A 19,499-nucleotide genomic window follows, 5' to 3' on the forward strand; every position below is an offset into this window, starting at 1 on the left:
TTTCTATGAAGCACAGATATCCCATGCAGTTAATCACAACAGACTCAGAAGGATTCATCTGGAGACATGTTTTATTGCAGAAATTGCAAGTTAGCAGGACTTGAACATAAAAATAACTTACTAACTGTCCATTTTATGATAATAATAATAATAATCTCATAAAAAAAAAAAAACTGCAATAACAACCAGTGTGGTGCAGAATCAGCTGTAAACCTTATACTTTACATTCAATTTGATCTGTTATGGATAAATAAAATTATGAAATGAATGTGTCAGGCAGTTCAATATAGCAGTCAAAAAAAAATAAAAAATAATAATAATTAGTATAATAATTATTATCGTATAATAACACTAAGAGGAGTAAAAACAGATGAGCAGGATTTCCAGTCATGTCCTGAATGTGTGAGGTAGGTAAAGTCTTCAAGATCTCATTTTTACCAATTACTTTCACATCTGGTTATGGCTATTAATCAGTAGGATAAATAATTCACTTAAATGTGCGCTGTGTCACTGGCTAAGCTCCTCTATGTGAAGCGGTAGTGCAGCGCTTCATCCTGGAAGCCGTGCTCAAGCGTGATGTGTTGAATGACTCCGCCCTCCAGCAGACGTGAGCCGTACACCAGAGCCTCGCCCGGGTCACTGGCCAATCCCACGCTCTGCAGCCAGCGCACCAGGTCACTGCCCAGGAACGTCTCTGTGGTGCTTCTCTCTCCGCACCTGCATAGCAGAGCATGTGTCACCGACTGCACCCGACCCAAACCACACAGACAAGGAGACCGAGAGACAGACAAGCAGGCAGGCAAGGGTAGCAAGCGGCACATAGACAGGACACGAGAGATGATCAGAAAGCCAAGGAGAGGTTTAAAAAAAAATAAATCAGAAAGGGTCATGCTTTAAAAAAAAAAAAAGTTAAGATTCATGCAAATATGTTTTAATGAACATGATGTAACATGCAAAATTAAGACTATAATTGCAGAAATAAATCAATGCATGCAATTGAATGGTTAAATTAAAACAATTCAGTGCAAAAAAAAAACAGCAGTGAAGGGTCTCTCACCTTTTCTTGTGAACGATGTCTCTGACGCACTGCTCTTTATGATATGTGAGGAACTGAGTACAGGTCAGTCTGATCTCCTCAGACGCCGCAGAGCCGGTGACCTCCTGACCCCAACCCTGCCACAGGCTCGCTAACCTTTAGCAACATATAGAAGACCGCTTCATTAGTACAGTAGTTATGTACAGTATACGGCTTGGACAACACCTTTACATTTTCACATTAAATGTTTACCAAAAAATAAAAATAAAAACCATCCTAGACGATTCTTCATCAGATTTGTAGAAATGTAGCATTGCATCACTTGCTCACCAATGGATGCTCTGCAGTGAATGGGTGCCGTCAGAATGAGAGTCCAAACAGCTGATAAAAACATCACAGTAATCCACACCAAGAGAGAAAAAAGCTGCGTGTTTGTAAGAAACAAATCCATCAAGACATTTTAAATTTCTACTGTCACGTCTGGCCAAAATATGTGTCCATAATCCATAATAACGCTTCCAACAGTGAAAAAGTCCTTCTCATCCTCTCACATCATATTTGTTTAGAGCTGTTATGGACTGTTTTTGTTTATAAACGGTGCATATTTCTCTCCTGATATTTCACCGGAGAAAGCAAGGACTGATTTTGAGTTAAAACATCTTAATGATGGATTTGTTTCTTACAAACACACAGCTTTTCTCTTCACCGGACGTTAACTGATGGACTGGAGTGCCGTGGATTATTGTGATGTTTAAATCAGCTCTCATGCTGACGGCACCCATTCACTGCAGAGGATCCACTGCTGAGCAAGTGATGCAATGCTACATTTCTCCAAATCTGATGAAGAAACAAACTCATGAGAGTGAGCACATGTCCAGCAAAATTTCATTTCTGGGTGAACTACTCCTGTAAACAGCATCTTTCTTCTTCTTTTTAAATAAACGCTCCTTCCCCTCATCCAGACCATTTATTGAAGAAAAGCCACAAAAACATAAAAACAAAAAAAAGTTTTTCAAAAAGCAACCTTAACATTATAATGGCATTAAATGGGTAATTTCACTACAAATGCTACAAGAATGTGGAATACGAACCCATTCAATTATTTATTCATTTTCCTCACCACTTATAAATGTCAATCAAGTTTTTTGTGCCAATTTTCTACCCTCTCTCTGACCCTTAAAATGAAACGGGCAGCTGTGCCGTCAGGACTTATGAAAATGCCATATTTGCGTGTACAATGAGAGACAGCATTGTGCTGTGGGTTTGCTGTCAAGTTGTTTTTATCTTCTCCATCCTTCAATAACAGCCTTTTTTTTTGCAACGCTGCATTACAGTGTAACAGGATCACAAAGCAATCCTAACTGAAATGTGCCATTGTTCAGAGATCAGGGATCTTGTTTCTCGCACCAGCCGAATTCTCTGCAGAGCAGCAGGTGCTACACACAGCCAGAAACAACACACTATTATCATTAGTTCTTCTCTGCTGTTTGAGAATATATTCTCTTTATAGCTTTTCCTGTATGACCTAACCGTGACATGGCAGCAGGCACTGTAGGTAAAAAGAGGATCTGCAATGCATAGAAGCATTACAGCATTTATTATGTGCTATTAGCAGTCTATATTCCATTTAAAACAACAATATAAGAGCAAGAAATCTGCTTTTTATCCTCAGATACACAGATATACAGATACAATGTTTTTAGTTTTAAATTCAGTAATACTGTTTATTTAACTTCTAAATGTTTTTAGTTTTAAATTCAGTAATACTGTTTATTTAACTTCTTAATTTACTATAAAACCGCTCCTCACTGATATAACATCAAACTATTTTGAAGTGTTTTTCTGTGTATCATATTTCAATATTTTATCAGTTGCCTCAAACTAATCCCGAAATATCAACTAAACCTAGAACTATCTAAAAATAAATAAATAAACTCAATCACCAAATTTTCACCCATTCAAACAAACAAATTAATCAACTAATTATCTAAAAACTTTAAAAATATATATAAAAATATATAAAAAAAATAAATAAAAATCAGCTCCGTCTCAATAAATGCTCTTTTTGGACTGGAGAGGAAGTTGTGATTTCAGAAAGAGACAGTGTGCTTTCACAATATCTCAAAAGATTAAGAAAAATTTTTGATTCATCATCATATGAGCCTTTTAATAAAACTCTTACCTCTTTTTGAACGGAGAAATAATTAAATGCTTGTCAAGGCCAAAAAAGGCAAATGAAATGAGACCCTACAGTGGAAAAAAACAATAATAGATGCATGTTTCAGTAAAAGCTGTAACATAGTTAGACTTCAGCACAACTCATGTGACACTGGTTTACCTGCCCATAGTTGGCCACAACACAGAAGAACTGCAGCTCCAGATACAGCCGCCCTGGATCTTTATTAAAGAGCCACCACAGACAGCTGGAGAGATTCTACAACACACACACACACACACACACACACACACACACACACACACACACACACACACACACAATTCACAGAAGAATGACTAGACTCTAACTGTACATAACAGTGAAACTCCACCCACAGATAAGAGTGGTATGCATAATGAAATGAGCAAAAAAAAAAAAAAAGCATGGTATCATACACAAAAGCAAGCAAAAATCTTTTTTTGATTACAGTATCAGGGCACTTGCATAATTTTTTAGTGTGTAATTTTAATTTATTTGATTTTAATTCAGTTTCATCACATTCTTGACCATGGTAGGTATAAATATTAATTGCACGTGCATGGTAAGCGACTGTACTCACAGCGAGCAGACTGACGGTCAGTAACAGACACACGAGCATGTGTCTCGTCGACTGTATGTCTGCGTTTTGTCCATCTGCCACTTTCTGTTCCTCTTCCACCAGCAAACAGCTTGTGGATGTACACTGCTGGCTACACTGACCTGAAACATGCATTGAATATAATGCACATTACATTATATTTTACAATATATTTAAATGCATTCTGTTCACTTTTAGTGATGTTTTATTGTTGTGGAAGTTATTAAAGGAATAGTTTGTGTCATAGTAAAGATTCTATCATTACAGACCCTCATTTCATGTAAAACTCAAATGTTCATACAACTTTTCCGTACATTTTATAATATTACACACATAAAAGTATAGGTGACCATGTCTGAGATGCTCAAAAGGTCTTAAATAGGGATGCACGATATTGGATTTTTGCCGATATGCCGATATTTTTCACCTCATTTTGGCCGATACCGATACTGACATATTTCCTTTTGTTTGGAAACAACACCAAGTCTCTCCTGTGCAGAAGTCATAAGCAAAATATTTTTAATTTTGGTTAGTTTTTAACAAGAACTTATTTGTTAGAAAATTAAATAAACAACACCACATTGAAGCTTTGAAAAACTATCAATCGCCCAGAGAGCAGTGTTAAGTCTCAGCCTCAAGTAACGCTCACAGACCGTTGGCTGACGTCTGAACGGAACACAAAAGTGTAAACACTGGAGTTCGAAGTTGTTGGATTGGTTAAAGGATTTCATGACATGTCGTTGTTCTTTAACGGCCGCCTGGAAACATGGTCTGGGTGCTACGCGAAAAGAAGAAAGAAAGCCCTAGTGTTTACAACTGTGACGACGAGCGCTTAGCAGGAAACTAAACGCTGGAACTCAAAAGTTTGAAATTTAAGATAGAAACTTTAAAAATACATCCAAAGTTTTCCAAAGAGGTCTGTTATTGTAAAAATTCTTCAGAAATCTTTTAAAGCTTATGATTTGTTTAAAAAATAAAACATATTACACATTAATGAATAAGTCAGTTTATATCAAATTATTTAATTTACAAGTGTCATGTTTGTGATTTTTTTTCTTTTTTTTCATGTAAGCTATAGCTTCTGACCTATAAATCAAAACATACTCATTATTTTACAACATCAATTACTGCTTTATTTAATCAGAAACACAGTCTAAAGCCCCTTTTACACCGCAGGAACTTTACCCAGGAACTAGAGACTTTGGGCGGGTACTCTTTGTGTTTCTACCACAGGAACCAGGATCTAAATAAAGTTCCAGGTAAAAATAATGCCCCTCAGAATGTCCCTGCTGGCGAGGTAGTACTTTTTCAAAGGTGGGACTTGGGCGCTGAACATGCTGATTGGTTGAGTTCACGCAGCATTGTGATTTCAACCACCATTCACATAATTTTTTTTTTAATATTACTATTATTGTGTCATGAAATGTAGTTTTTAAAGTATTTCAGGTGAGAATGTAGTTGTTTAAAACTCAAATCTGCTGTTTATTTATAAAAACAGCACCTTTTTGAAAATATGCTTCGCTGATTTCGGAGACGGGAGCTCCACGCGATCAGCTCATGCTTCCCAACGAGTGCAGCCTCAACTCGGCTAGTCCTTCTGTGACATTTGCCGCTGGCTCTGATGTCTCTTTAGTGGATAAACATAAGATATAATTTGTTTTGGGTAAATCTTAACAGGTAATCTTTGGTCTTTATTCTAGTAATCTATTAATATGTTAAAATGAAAACAGGAAAACAAGCTCACCTTGGCTACTGCAATAAGACAAAAATATATCAAAGGCCACTGTCCCTTTTCATTTTCATTTAAACATATTAATAGACGCAGATCAGGGACTTAATTAATAGAACAAACACAAAATACAATCAAACTAAATAATAAAAAAATTACCTGCATTGTCTCGTACTCCCGAGACAAAAACACAAAAACCCAAAACCACAGAATACAAAAACCAAAAAATTCGCATACTTGGTATTGAGAAACGCGCGCAGACATACGTCACCAAAAGTCCAAAATTTGCATACTTGGTATTGAGAAACGCGCGCAGACATACGTCACCAGACTATTTGCCTAATCTTCCCAGTACTTTAGACCGCGATGGAAATGCAGACAGTGACAGGTCTGATGGGGAAAAAAGGTTTCTGGAAAAAAGTTCCTGGGACATATTGGCATATCATTTCAGTGGAAAAGTGGCTCAAATATTATTTCTTGTAGGCTATTTTACTTTTAATTTAATTAGAAGTAGGCCAACAGCGACCCTTACAGATTAAAACTCCTTAAAGAACGGGTGTTAGGACCTGGGGGAGGCTGCCGCTGCACATGCTTACTGTTTTGTTTACTCTAGCGCCCCTATTACACTGCAGATTAGTCCCGGAAAATTGCCGGATCGCCTTCTGTGTGAATGCAAACATGTCCCAGGATTGATTCCGGGATCGATCCCGGGTTGGGGACCTAGTAACGTTGCCGGGTTCAGTCCCGGAACGAGCGCTGTGTGAACAAAAGCCAGAACCAATGCTGTAAAGGGTGTGTCGTACTTAATACTCATACTATCTTGCCACTCTTTTTCAAGGCATATCAAAGTCAGATCAAATTAAACGACGAAAAAAAAATATGTGCAAACTGTAATGAAGCAGAGATCAGTTAGCTCCTCACTATCCACGCTGAAGCTGAGATCGTTCGCCAGCTTCAGTGAAAGTTGACGTACCTAGCGTTTTCGACTCGTGCATTACACGTCACAGCCTGACCTTTACGGGTTGTGTGTGAACGCACGCACATATTCCGAAAAATCACTGGCAGTGTGAATGAACCAAAAACTAACAATCCGGGAACAATTGCCGGGACACATTAGCCGTGTATTATCCGGAATCTCTGTGTGAAAGGGGCTTATCATACACCGAACGCGTCATTCTGTACACGCTTTCACAGATTAAATGCAGCGATCCAAAAGAGTGAATCTAATCATCATTCAGACAAAACTTTGCTTCCAGAATGAGCCACACTGTTGATGTGATCTAATCACTAGCACACCCTGAGCACATGCCAGTTAATGTATTCCTCTTATCAGCAAGACATATCGGCATAATTTATCATATCGGGCCAATGCCGATATTTACATTTAAATCCATTATTTGCCGATTCTGATATCAGTCCGATAATATCGTACATCTTTAGTCTCAAAGTATCAAAAAGTGGTCCACATATGAGGAACAGACTGTTATCAAGAACGCTTTTCGTTCTTCATCAGCATAACTGATGATATTTACAGATGATGTTTCAGACGTGCTGAAGTTCAAAGCTGCAACGGACTTCACCTCTGCACATGCTCGCTCAATTTACAGTGTGCAAATCTGACATCTGAACATGTACAAAGACCAGAAAGAGTTCCTGCTAGTTTTCTGTGTCTAAAGGTGAGCAGATCTTGATGAAATGATTAGACGAACTGAGAAAACCTGTTTTCAGATGTAGTGAGCATGTGAACTCCAGTGACTTCTAGATTGATTCTAGATCTTCTAGATTTGCCTCCACTCTCTGAAAGCAGTCTTTATAATCAGCTAACCAGGAAACCAAATCTAGTATTTAAAGTGTTGATATGAGGAAGAACTATTCAACCATCAACGGACTATTCGATGTCTTTTTATGCATAACTTCCTTCTGCATTCCTTCTGCTGTACGTTCTGTTGAGCTCCAGCTACAGTAAGGCCTCAAAGGAGGACAACGAAGCCATCTCTGACCTACTTAGAGTCTGAACAGTAAGTGAAGGAAATAGAGAACCTGTTGGGATGGATGTTTCCTCTTTGACGCTTGCTGTGTCAGGCACGGACTGCGGACGGCCACATGCACACTCGCACATCTGACAGTCTGACAAACACATACAAATATCAGTCAAATCCTCTCACAGTCTTTATCCTTCACACAGTCATAGCTGTTTTACATGCATTGTTTTTGCAGGCTGTGCATGGCATACTACATACTACTTTTACTAACTACAATTTTCATTCTCAAAATAGTATGTATTCTATGCTCACTATGAACACTTTCTCTATTTATGAAATAACCAGATGAATCAAAAATGTGCGTGTATGCCACAAAGCATCACGCTTGACTTCCTTTTCCAATGTGGTGACTATGTCTTATCTCTCCTTAACTCAAATATTTACAGAAAATGAAAAATGCTGATTTTTATTTCTGAGATGACATCTGGACAGTGAAGTTTTTAAAGTAGTGTCTTCGCTCATCAAGGCTGCATTTATTTCATCAGAAATACAGAAAAACAGTAATATTGTGAAATATTAAGCAGCACAAATGTTTTCAACATTGATAATAAATCAGCATATTATTATGGTTTCTGAAGGATCATGTGACACTGAAGACTTGAGTAATGATGCTGAAAATTGAGCTTTGAATCACAGGAATAAATTACATTTTAAAATATATTCAAATAGAAAACCATTATTTTAAATCGCAATAAAATTTCAAAAAAAATTTTTTTTGCATCAAATAAATGCAGCCTTAATGAGCTTAAGGGACTTCTTTAAAACAAATTAAAAATCATACTTTTGGTTTAGATATATTAAATATATATTGCTATTACTAGGAATGTGCACGAGTTCTCTGAAGTGACACCAATGATTGATAAATGTAAACAATGATCAGCGAGTTTTTGCTGAATTTGAAATTCGCACACCCTCACACAAACAGATACAGGACACATTCTCTTTATCTTAAGAATTCCAATCTTAAGAATTCCAATCTTAAGAATTCCAATCTTAAGGTTCCCATGATGATTCCACGGGTTGAGATAAGGAGGAGGAGTCGTGGGTGTCACACCTGTGTTGATGCTGCCTACAGCAGAGGGCTGCTCCTCAGAGCTCTGTGTGTGTGTGTCCTCCTCACTGTCAGACGCTGATCCGTGTTCAAGGCTGTGATAGTCTTGTGTCCGTCTGCTGAGCAGAGTGAGAGAGATGCCACACAGCACGATACTCACAAATAACACCACAGATGTGCACGTCACCTGAAACACAAACCAACGGGAACAAAAACAATTCAAAAGTATACTCATTATATGACAACTGACATTAAACGCAGTGTGGGTTATCCATTCAGCATGACTTCAGGTCCATTTTCCCAGCTTTTAGAAGAACACAAGGTGACCTCAAAACTGAAGAACTCCCGATTTGATCTCAAACGTGCAAATGCATGTTGGGCACATGCTTTTAATAAACGTAAACGTAACAGCATTATTTCAAAGTCTGTTGTAAGTAACACACTTCCTGCTACCAGTTGACTAAACCATAACACCAATTTGATCTACATCAAGGGAATAATAGAATTAAACAATAAAACACCTTTCAATTAGTACTTATGAAAGATGATATGCTGAACTAGAACTAGATTCTGGTGTTGTTTATATATTTGTGCCTAGTTCACACTGATAGTCCAATTTTTGTTGCCTGAACACCTACAAAATATAATGAAATCTGTTTTGTTTTTCGCATTTTAGGATCCAGTTCCAGTCCAACACACATTAGACTGTGTTTTAAGGGTGGAATACACTTTCTTTGGTTCATGGGGGACTGTAGTATCTAATGAGTTGTTTATGTGAGTTAATGATCAGAGGCAAAAATTCACCTTTTTAGTCTCCTCTTTCCATTCTGCACATTTGAATTTGAGAAACAGTATCTTGTTCTCACGCTACCTTTACAGCACTACTAAAGCAACCAATCCTGACGCCATCATCTGAACTGACAGATCAGACTTGGCTTGATCAGTTCTGTACCTGTGCCTTTCCGTAGAAGAAAGCAGAGTCGATCGTGTCTGGCAATCTTTCCCCTGTCAGGAGGAGGACACTGACAGCCAGAACAGGGACGCTGCAGGGGACAGAGAGAGAAAACAGCAGACAGCAGTGTTTATTTAGCTGTCCAACAGAGCACAACCCAAAGTCTCTTTGGAATTTCTTCAAGTAAAGGTTATTAAGTCAAGAACCAAATCATTCAGATCCAAGGTGAACCACAAAATCAGAAGCACAATGCTACAAGCCTGTGCACTTAAATCATTGATCAGAAAATATTATATTTGCAAAAACAGATAACTCATGTTTTTTGTTCATGTTATCATGTTTATATTGTGTTAGTTAGGTTTTTTTAACCTAATCAAAATAACCCAACTGCGGTTTAAATGTATGCACAAAGAAAAAACACGATTTTTGAAAATTGTTAAAAACGGAGTTATCCATTTTTGCAAATGAACTCTTCATATGCAACATATTACCGAGTATCAATCTGATTCTGCCACAGCGTAACTCAGTGGGTCATTATGTACAGTAACTGTCCTGAATGTGCCACTCACCCCCAGCCAGTGATCACAGTGAGCCCCGGCCTGAAGTTCACCTCCTCGCGCCTCCTCATGAGCAGCAGAGACAGAGCGATCAGCCCTCACAACACAACAAAGAACATTATTCAAACACTTCAAACCCAACCCCCAAAGTCTGTCACTTCAACAAAAGCTGAACTTTTCCCTGGATAAAAAATGTTTAGTTGCTTACATTACAGTTTATTTCTTCAGATCTACAACAGAAGTTGCATTGTAAACCCACACCTGATTAAACTAAACCAGCTATAAATATATATAAAACCTTAGGGGACTATACAAATGATAGCAATTAATAAAAATTAATTTAATTATTTTAAATTTCAAAATTTCATTTAATATTTGCAAAAACAGTACTGAAATATCCATGTTCAGCAGTTAAACACATGCTTAAGTGGTAAACAGTGTGCTGGGGGTTTTGTTTTGTTTCTATTTTCTGAATTGTGATGGTGTTGTGTGCACCAGGTAGTGTTTAATGGTTTTGCAACAGGTGATTTTTCAAACTCGAATGACTCACCAGGCCAAACGTAGGTGCTGTAGAGAGAGATGTACAGTAGAGTAAAGGTCAACACCTGACCCAGGAAGTTATCCTGCTCTGCCATGAAGTTCCACGCTATCATGCCAACACAGGCTAATAACTACAAACACAGGAGAGTATTAGTTTGTGCAGAACGTGCAGTAGAAAAATCTTCAGGCTGCACTTTCACGTTAATCGAAATGTTCAGAAACATATTTATGATATTAATGGAAAAGCACAGTGTCTCTAAAACCCAGCAGCTACCTGCGCCATGAAGAGGTTGATGGTGAAAATGTGAGGAATTCTGCAAAACTTTCTGCTCAGCAGCATGACTGCAATACTCCACACCTGCAGGGACAGGAAGAGCATGAACATCAGCAGAGCATTTCAGAGAAGTCACAGTTTGAATACTCTCAGCACAACGTGTTTCCATCACCAATGTGAACATACACCTACAGTAACAACCTGGTTAAACTGGTTCAGAGAGTCTGTATATTGCTATATATAAGCTTGAACCAAACTTCAGTTTCTTGTTTTTTTCCCTCTCAAGCTGATCGCAAAGAGGAAGGAAGTGTCAACAGCTGCATCTGACAACAGCATGACACAGTCTGAGATTGAAAACACTGCAGCTAGCATCTACACTAGGCACGCAAACACACGAGCTGCTTGAACTTCAATGGTCATAACAACTTAAGATGAAAATGAGTGTTTGCATGCATCTTATAATGACAACGTTTTATAACATGTGATGACATGATCATGCAAACACTAACGGCTCTTTTTTTAACTTTACTTCTGCCCTCTAATTTCACTTCGCATGTAAACACTTTTACTGGGTTTGTTTATTCAATGTGTGCATGTTTTGAGCTCATATTTGTTTGTGTTTTGATGTCAAAACCAAAGAAAAATATATTGTTGGTTTTTATAATGAGTTGATTTATCAGTGTTTTGTCGCATACAGTAGCTGAATTAACTCAATTTCAGTTGTGATTTATCAGATTTCCCTAAATAATCTTGATATGACTCTGAAAGGACAAATAAGGACATTTAAGACAAGGAAAAATCTTTTAAAAATGCCAAAAATGTACCTTTTGTATTCATTTTAGTATCATATGGTTTTGAAAAACATTTATGCCTTTTTCAACAAAAGTTCAAATTTAACACCTCCGTTTGTAATGTGGTATAGCCAAGTAACAGTATATATATTTTTAATTATTATATATATTTTTTTACCTTCACACATGTGAGTGCACACATTATATTTATTTTTGTTATTTATTATCTATTAAAAAAAGCTACACATTTTTCCAATCTATTTACAAATTGTTTTTTAAATTACTAATTTAAATAATTGTGTCACATGACATTTTACAGTTTGAACTTAAAACGGTAAAAAGATTATTACGAAATTCTTTTAAGAGGTTTTCTTTTTGATACTCATTATGATACCAGGACAGTTGTATTGTACTACGCCATAAAATGTTACCCTCCAACAATTTACAATTCATCTGAATTCAGAAATTGCTGAGAGGACTGAATATATTACAAGAGCTTTAATACGGTTAATGTTTTAATAAATTAATCATGTATTTTGAATACATTTATAGATCCAGACAAACACGTACACAATATCATCAAATCTATTATCTCAATTATCCGAAAAACTAAGCAAAAAGCATTATTTTACATCATTACAGATTTCCCAAAGCATGTCCTCATTGAAATCCATTTAATTCCTGGTTTCAATGGCAACAACACGGATTTACCTTCATCCCATAATAATCACCTGCATGAGAGCAGAAGCAGCACAAACAGGTGCTCTCCCCACCGGCATGAGGGCCGACACCAATATCAACACACTGTAACCCTTTCTGTCTTTAACAGGAAGCAAAACCAGACTAAATTGGACTGAAAGAAAGAGAAATGAAAACTGAGCATCTGCGTGTCGACACTCACCAATGCAAAGAGGCTGATAATGCTGATGTTGAAGCTGACGTGCTGCAGTGCTGACGCTAGTGGATCCGAGTCCATCCACGGGATGGTCAACAGCCAGGCGGACACGTACATGATGGGAGCAGACAGAAACGTGCCCATCACCATCCCTGAGGTCACCTGAACCGGACAAACGTTTCATATAAAAGTGATCATCACCAAAAAAATAAATAAAAATTAAATGTGGCGGTACTTTGATAAAATCAATCAAAATGTAACTACTTAAAGAAGGTTCAAATTAAGTTAAGCGCACCATGGGAGTGGTTTCAGGTACAAATAAATCATGTAAAAGTAGAATATCATTTGTAATATGCAGACACATACAACCTAAGCTGAAAAAATCTAATTCAGCTTAAAAATGTCAGCTCAAAAAAAGCTGAGGTCTGTATGATTTTTTTTAATGTTTAAGTCTCTTATCTTCACCAAGGCTGCTTTTATTTGATCAAAAATACTGTAATAATTTGAAAAATTATTACAATTTAAAATAAATGTTTTCCATTTCAAAATATGTTAAAATGCAATTTATTTCCGTGATGCAAAGCTGAATTTTCAGCGTCATTACTGCAGTCTTCAGGGTCACATGATCTTCAGAAATCATGCTGATATGCTGCTCTAAGACTTACTTTTGTTTAGTTTTTTCTAAATAATTTTAAGTACTAATTTTGACCGAATGAATTAATGAATGGTGCAAAAACACAAATCTACACAAAGACCGTACCACTTCCAGCTCCATGTTGTAATGTGATGCATATATGGCCACACTCGGGGCAGTGGGGAAGACTCCGTACAGGAAGGCATAGTTTGACAGACTGGTGTGGTTCATCGTGCTTCTGTTTCCACGGTCCAAGACCTCAACCATCCCTCTACAGATCAGAGGCATCACCAGCCTAAAGACATCAGTTCTGCATTATATCACGAAACCCAAGGACTTCAGATTACAGGAACCATTTTTAGCATTGTCAACATTATTATTAATCTTACTCAACAATACGAGTAAGAACGGAAAAAGAGTTTGGGGGTAAACTAAATATACAGGTCAAACAGATCAGCGGCTGGATTAACTCTAATGAACTTTCCCATTAGACTGCTGCAAAGTTACAGTGGAAGCCTGCATATTTACAGATTCAAACAACCGCAAGGAAATGAATATTAAATTAGTTTTCTCACCTTAGAAAAACATGCAAAGATCAGAGTGAGTGGCTTGAAGACTTTGGCTGAAAATAAATGCAATTCGAATACTCTATAGATAGTTTATTAAGAAATTGGGTCTACTCCTCCACGAAGCTATCATATGATTTCAGAAGACATGGGATATCACACACAACTCATACGGAGCATTTTAATGGTGCTTTTTTTGGTTCATTTAGGAGCTTAAAGGAACAGTATCCTTAGGGCTGCACAATTATGACAAAAATCATAATCGTCGATTATTCCCTTGAAACTGTAAACGCGATTGTTAATTACGATCATCACAATTTACATTGAATGATGTTTATACCATTGTTTGATGCAACTGCATGCAGTATTTTTATATGAAAATAAACAAGCTGAAAACACTTTTAGTGCTTTTCTATAGTATTAAGCCTCAAAAGTCAACTATACATTGGATAGCTTTCTTCTTTAAATGATAAAAAAAAAAGTAAAAATATGAATGGTAGTACAATGTTATACTAAAACTAAAATTAAATAAAGGTAAAACCCCTTAAGATGACGTGTAGAAAGAAAAAAATGCATCTTAAGCACGCAGAATAACATAAGTGGACTTTAAATGATTAATTGCCGTTTTGAACGATTACGTAATTGTGGCATCCATAATTGTAATCGTGATTAGAAATTCAATTAATTGTGCAGCCCTAAGTTTCCTCATCATTTACCCTCAAGTTGTTCCAAACCAGCATGAGTTTCTTTCTTTGAATAAAAAATACTGTGGAAGTCAATGGCTAACAGCAACTGTATCTACCTGTACATTTTTCAAAATATCTTCTTTTGTGTTCGACAGAAGCCCGAAATTCATACAGTGTTGGAACGACTCGAGAGTGCATAAATGACTGCACAATTTTTATTTTTGGGTGAACTGTCCCTTTAACTGTTTGAACGGAAAAGAGCAGCGTGGACATTCTGCTAAACTTCACATTTTGTGTTTCACAGAAGAGAGACGACGAATGACGATGGAATATTTCTCTTTCACTATTAACAATTTGCACGGTAGACTTACAGTTTTGCCGTGATGAGGAGAATAAGTGCCACCACAGTGGAGCGGGTCAGCTTTTTCAGCTGGCCCACCATGGTCAGACCCAGATAAAACAGCGCTGCCCCCCCAAATGAGTTCGCCAGGCCATCTACAAACTCCTCCATGAAGGGCGGGATCTTCTGGCCCAGCAGGAAGTGAGAAATGACTCCGATCACCACCATAAAGACGACAGGGTTCTTGAGCACCTGAAGGAGCACCGAGCCCAGCACTCGCAGCTTACTCTGCTGCTGAGGTTCACCTGTCCTCCGCTTCTGCACCTCACAGAGAGCAAAGCCCAGCGGGTTCAGGACCATGAGGGAGACGGGAGCAACCAGGTAGATGTACTGCAGATACTCGGGATGAGTGTTTCGGTACAGAGCTTCAACTGTGGAGCAGACAGAGACGGCTGGCATTAGATAAAAACTTCTTGTGTGGAAGAAAGAAGATAAAATGGGTTTGCAAACAGCAAATTCGTGTTTCAGTTCCATTCAACTTTTTGTTTACGCAATTTCTGGCTCAAAGGTTAATGGAACAGCATTCGGCGTACACTACCATCCAAAACTATATGTTTATGTTTAAAGGCCCATTCACGGCAAGGATGATAACTATAGCTATAAAATTGCATTAATCATTCTAATTCTATGAGAACAGGGAATAATGATAATTCCACAGAGGAATATATAATTGGAATCACTATTACAACGTTTTTTTGTTACAGTGGATGAACGATAAAAACGTTGACAGCCAATCAGAATCCACTTGAGGACAGCAGCACATGCTAATAAACACACCATTATTGTGCGTTGGTTTGGATGCGGACAGTTTTTGGTCTGAAGCAGATCCAGACACTATTTTTTTTAACCACTTTGCAATGCTGAAGGCTGGTCACGTGCCGACTGAGGTGAGGTATTATGTGAATCATCCCAGGACTATGTGCCAATCCCTGGAAATGCATTCAATGAAGCTCAAACTAAACTAACAGGCTGTACAGCATGTGGACTGGGTTACCTACACACTCTTAACTTATGGCAGATGACAGCGGAAGAACATACATGTAGACAGTCACAAACACCACAGATTTTTTCATGATTTGTGGGTTTCGTTCTGTTTTTGTATTTGTTCTGTTACACGTAATATGGAGTTTCCTTCTGGTAGCAGACACATGCTGTAGACTATTACTTTATATACAGTACAGACCAAAAGTTTGGAAACATTACTATTTTTAAATAGTTTTTGAAAGAAGTTTCTTCTGCTCATCAAGCCTGCATTTATTTGATCAAAAATACTGAAAAAAAATGTAATATTGTGAAATATTATTACAATTTAAAATAATTGTTTTTAAATTTATTATACTTTAAATTATCATTTATTTCTGTGATGCAAAGCTGAATTTTTAGGATCATTATCACATGATCCTTTAGAAATCATTCTAATATGATGATTCATTATCAAAGTTGGAAAACAGTTCTGCTGCTTAATATTTTTTCAGAACATGTGATACTTTTTTAGGATACTTTGATGAATAAAAAGTAAAAAAAAAAAAGAAGCTATGTTTTTAAAATATAAATATTTTGTAATAACAATATACACTACTGGTCAGTAATTTGGGGTCTGTAATTTTTTCTTTCTTTTTTTTTAAATAAAATCAATTCTTTTCTTCAGCAAGGATGTGTTAAATTGATAAAAAGTGATAGTAAAGAAAATATATTATTAGAATATATATTATTAGAATTTTTTTTTATTTTGAATAAATGCAGTTCTTTTTAACCTTTTATTCATCAAATATATTAGACAGCAGAACTGTTTCCAACACTCATAATAAATCAGAATATTAGAATGATTTCTAAATGATCATGTGATAGACTGGATGTTACATGTGACACTGAAGGCTGGAGTAATGATGCTGAAAATTCAGCTTGGCATCACAGGAATAAATTATTTATTTTTTTAAAGTATATTCAAATAGAAAACTATTATTTTAAGTTGTAATAATATTTCACAATATTACTGTTTTTTCTGTATTTTTGATCAAATAAATGCAGGTTTGATGAGCAGAAGAGACTTCTTTCAAAAACATTAAAAATAGTAATGTTTCCAAACTTTTGGTCTGTACTGTATGGCTTCTCTTTGTCCACTTACCTATAGGAAACCCCAGAGCGAAGTCATTGCTCTGTGTGGCAAATATGGAGAAGAGGCCGGCTTTGGAGAAACGGCTCTCTCTGTTCACCACCAGAAGTGTGAGGACACACACGAAGAAGAACACAGTCACTTTAGCCACCAAAATGCTGAAGAAAAACGGCCAGATTACGTTGCCGAAGTCCAGCAGCACCATGTTTTTGAAAAGCAGAGCTGGAAGCGCAAACTTGGACACAAAGCTGCCCAGTCCTTTAGCTTGCGTGGCTGGGATGATGTTCGTGCGGCCCGCGACGTATCCGCAGAGAATGATCCCAAAGCACTCGAGCAGGGCTGGAAGGAGCTTGTCGATCGACATGCAGGGTGGGACGGAGGGGGCGTCAGATCCACCCCTGCTGCTGAAGATGGAGCTATTCACCGACAGACCGCCCATCTTCAGACTGACCGCAGGCCCCTCGAAACACTCTGACAGTAAAGAACAAAACCTTCAATCGTTTGTGTGGCCTTCTATTACAATACACAATATCATACACGTCTAGTAAATATGTAAATGTGTTTCTAACCAACCGTTTCGTAGCACAGTGACTGTGTGAATATATAGAGATAGTCAAATCCTGGCAGTACTGATGAAATGGTGCTGTCTAGTCAAACCCTGAAGCCTACTGTATGCATCAGTTTCTAAGGCCTCGAAGTTATTATCATAATCAAAATTTTGCTAAACAGCCTGAAATAAATATCCAAAATGCCTTCTGTGGCCTCATTGATAGTTGTACAAATGTACAAATAACTTACATATTGTTATTAATATTTCAAGACCAACATTTACTGGAATAAAGCATCCTAGGTTTACTTTATCCATGCATCATTTTTAGATAAAACATGTTAAATGTGAGCACTAAGTGATACGTCATACTTTTGAGGAATGTTTATTTGTTCATCTCTTAATCATCATTGTATTGCATCTTACTAAGACATATTATGGGGAGATATGTAGTGACAACTGATATGTATAGGCTTTTTAATTAAATAGTCCGCTATACTATTATAAAAATCTCAATTAGCTCCATTACACGCTATCATAATTTAATCTTGTTGGCCATATTAATATCAGCAACTGTAGCAAATTGCATATAACACCTCTGAATAAAACTGAGTGTTTTTTTTTATTTTTTTATTTAATTTGTATGAGCTCTGTATTCTCACTATATTATACTATATGAGTCATAAAAGCCTGATGTTTAAAATATAGTCCAAAACACAAACGCAAACTCTTTTAGATCGCATGTATATGTACATGCATTATGCATATGTTTCTGTATTTGTTTTGATTTGTTCCTGACTACTGCACACAGTGTACCAGACTTTACATGGTTAAAAAGGTATTATGATGTTTCTAAATATATATGCAAATATACAGGCACATGGGAATATGTTTTAGTCAAACCCTAGACAGATACAGTGAAAACATCAGATGGTAATACTGAATGATTACTATATTTACATAACTTTGAGTATTTGCTCCAAGACACCACTGATATTTCGGTCCTGGCATCGTACTAACGTTAAACATCCGCGCGTGCTGCTTTCTTGTGGTGACGGAGTCAAGGCAGCGTTTCCCAAAAGCGTCGCATTGCCCTCTACGCCCCACTTACCTCAGCAAGCTTCTGAGAAACGCAGCCCTGAACACACCTGAGTCTGTGTGTAGGTTACAGTAGGGAGTTGTTGACAGACTCACCTGTAAATCCGATCTAGTGTGTGAGAAACACGCGCGCGCGCGCATGCTGTCTCACCCGGAGACTGTGAGCTCTTCCGCGTCGCCTCTGCTCTCGGTGCTGTACGCTTGTCTTGTTATCTCAGTAGTGTGTGTCACACACCGCTGCAGTGAAGTATCTCCTCATGGTACAACAACTTCAGTTCGTCAGTAGAAAGCAGCAGCGGCTGTGCGCATGCGCACATGAGCCCGGGGTCCTTTTCACGTGGTGCTTTGCGTAAGCCCAAAACAGATAGCTCCAACTCTTTTATTAAAACAGTTATGAAATCTCTCGATTATATGGGAATTATACTAACATTACAACATTAAACCGTATCCATTCTGAAAACTGAATAATGCATCGTATTAATTAATTCAGCTTTACAAAATAAGTTCTCGTAATGACCGACAGAGGGCAGCATTTCTCCAAACGAAGGATTCTCAAGCGTACTGCTGGTGTGATGTGATGATTTATTGACTTCATTGTTGGGGCCATTTGAGTAGTTTCCGCGTAGGAAAAATGACTGCAGACTCTTATTGTTGTAGAGCAGCTTAAAATACATGTTCACGAATGTAAAAGAACAACTTTTAAAACAGCTGTTGTTTACACATTACATAAACACTCACCAAATTCAGATACTCAGTGATTTGATTCGTAATTGTCCAGCTCACAATAAAATTA

The 19,499-nt window shown here is 37.3% G+C and overlaps 1 protein-coding gene across 2 annotated transcripts; it reads right to left on the reverse strand.

Annotated features, from left to right (window-relative positions):
• Positions 1 to 53: 53 nt before the first annotated feature.
• Positions 54 to 19,029, reverse strand: LOC109096571 (integral membrane protein GPR155-like). Of its 2 annotated transcripts, none has more exons than XM_042763171.1 (16): positions 18,803 to 19,029; positions 17,074 to 17,532; positions 14,920 to 15,319; positions 13,423 to 13,591; positions 12,669 to 12,824; positions 10,977 to 11,060; positions 10,713 to 10,833; positions 10,175 to 10,259; positions 9,606 to 9,696; positions 8,657 to 8,840; positions 7,601 to 7,687; positions 3,814 to 3,953; positions 3,375 to 3,470; positions 3,219 to 3,283; positions 1,058 to 1,192; positions 54 to 717 (listed from the first exon to the last, which is right to left on the reverse strand). In XM_042763171.1, exons 2-16 carry the CDS (start codon positions 17,498 to 17,500, stop codon positions 525 to 527), a joined length of 2,433 nt encoding a protein of 810 aa, XP_042619105.1. In that variant the 5' UTR covers positions 17,501 to 17,532; positions 18,803 to 19,029; the 3' UTR covers positions 54 to 524. The 2 variants fall into 2 exon arrangements, with proteins under 2 accessions (XP_042619105.1, XP_042619106.1); XM_042763172.1 differs by having other exon boundaries at positions 602 to 743.
• Positions 19,030 to 19,499: the final 470 nt, after the last annotated feature.

Source organism: Cyprinus carpio, chromosome A9, assembly GCF_018340385.1.
Source record: "Cyprinus carpio isolate SPL01 chromosome A9, ASM1834038v1, whole genome shotgun sequence".
NCBI lineage: Eukaryota > Metazoa > Chordata > Actinopteri > Cypriniformes > Cyprinidae > Cyprinus > Cyprinus carpio.

Excerpts from the sequence above, each read along its gene's own strand:
- LOC109096571 (XM_042763171.1), bottom strand. The coding sequence starts at position 17,500 with ATGGGCGGTCTGTCGGTGAATAGCTCCATCTTCAGCAGCAGGGGTGGA. Across the intron at positions 12,825-13,422 it reads ACAACATGGAGCTGGAAGTG|GTGACCTCAGGGATGGTGAT; the intron begins GTACGGTCTTTG and ends TGTCCGGTTCAG. Across the intron at positions 10,260-10,712 it reads CAGCACCTACGTTTGGCCTG|GGCTGATCGCTCTGTCTCTG; the intron begins GTGAGTCATTCG and ends TTGTGTTGTGAG.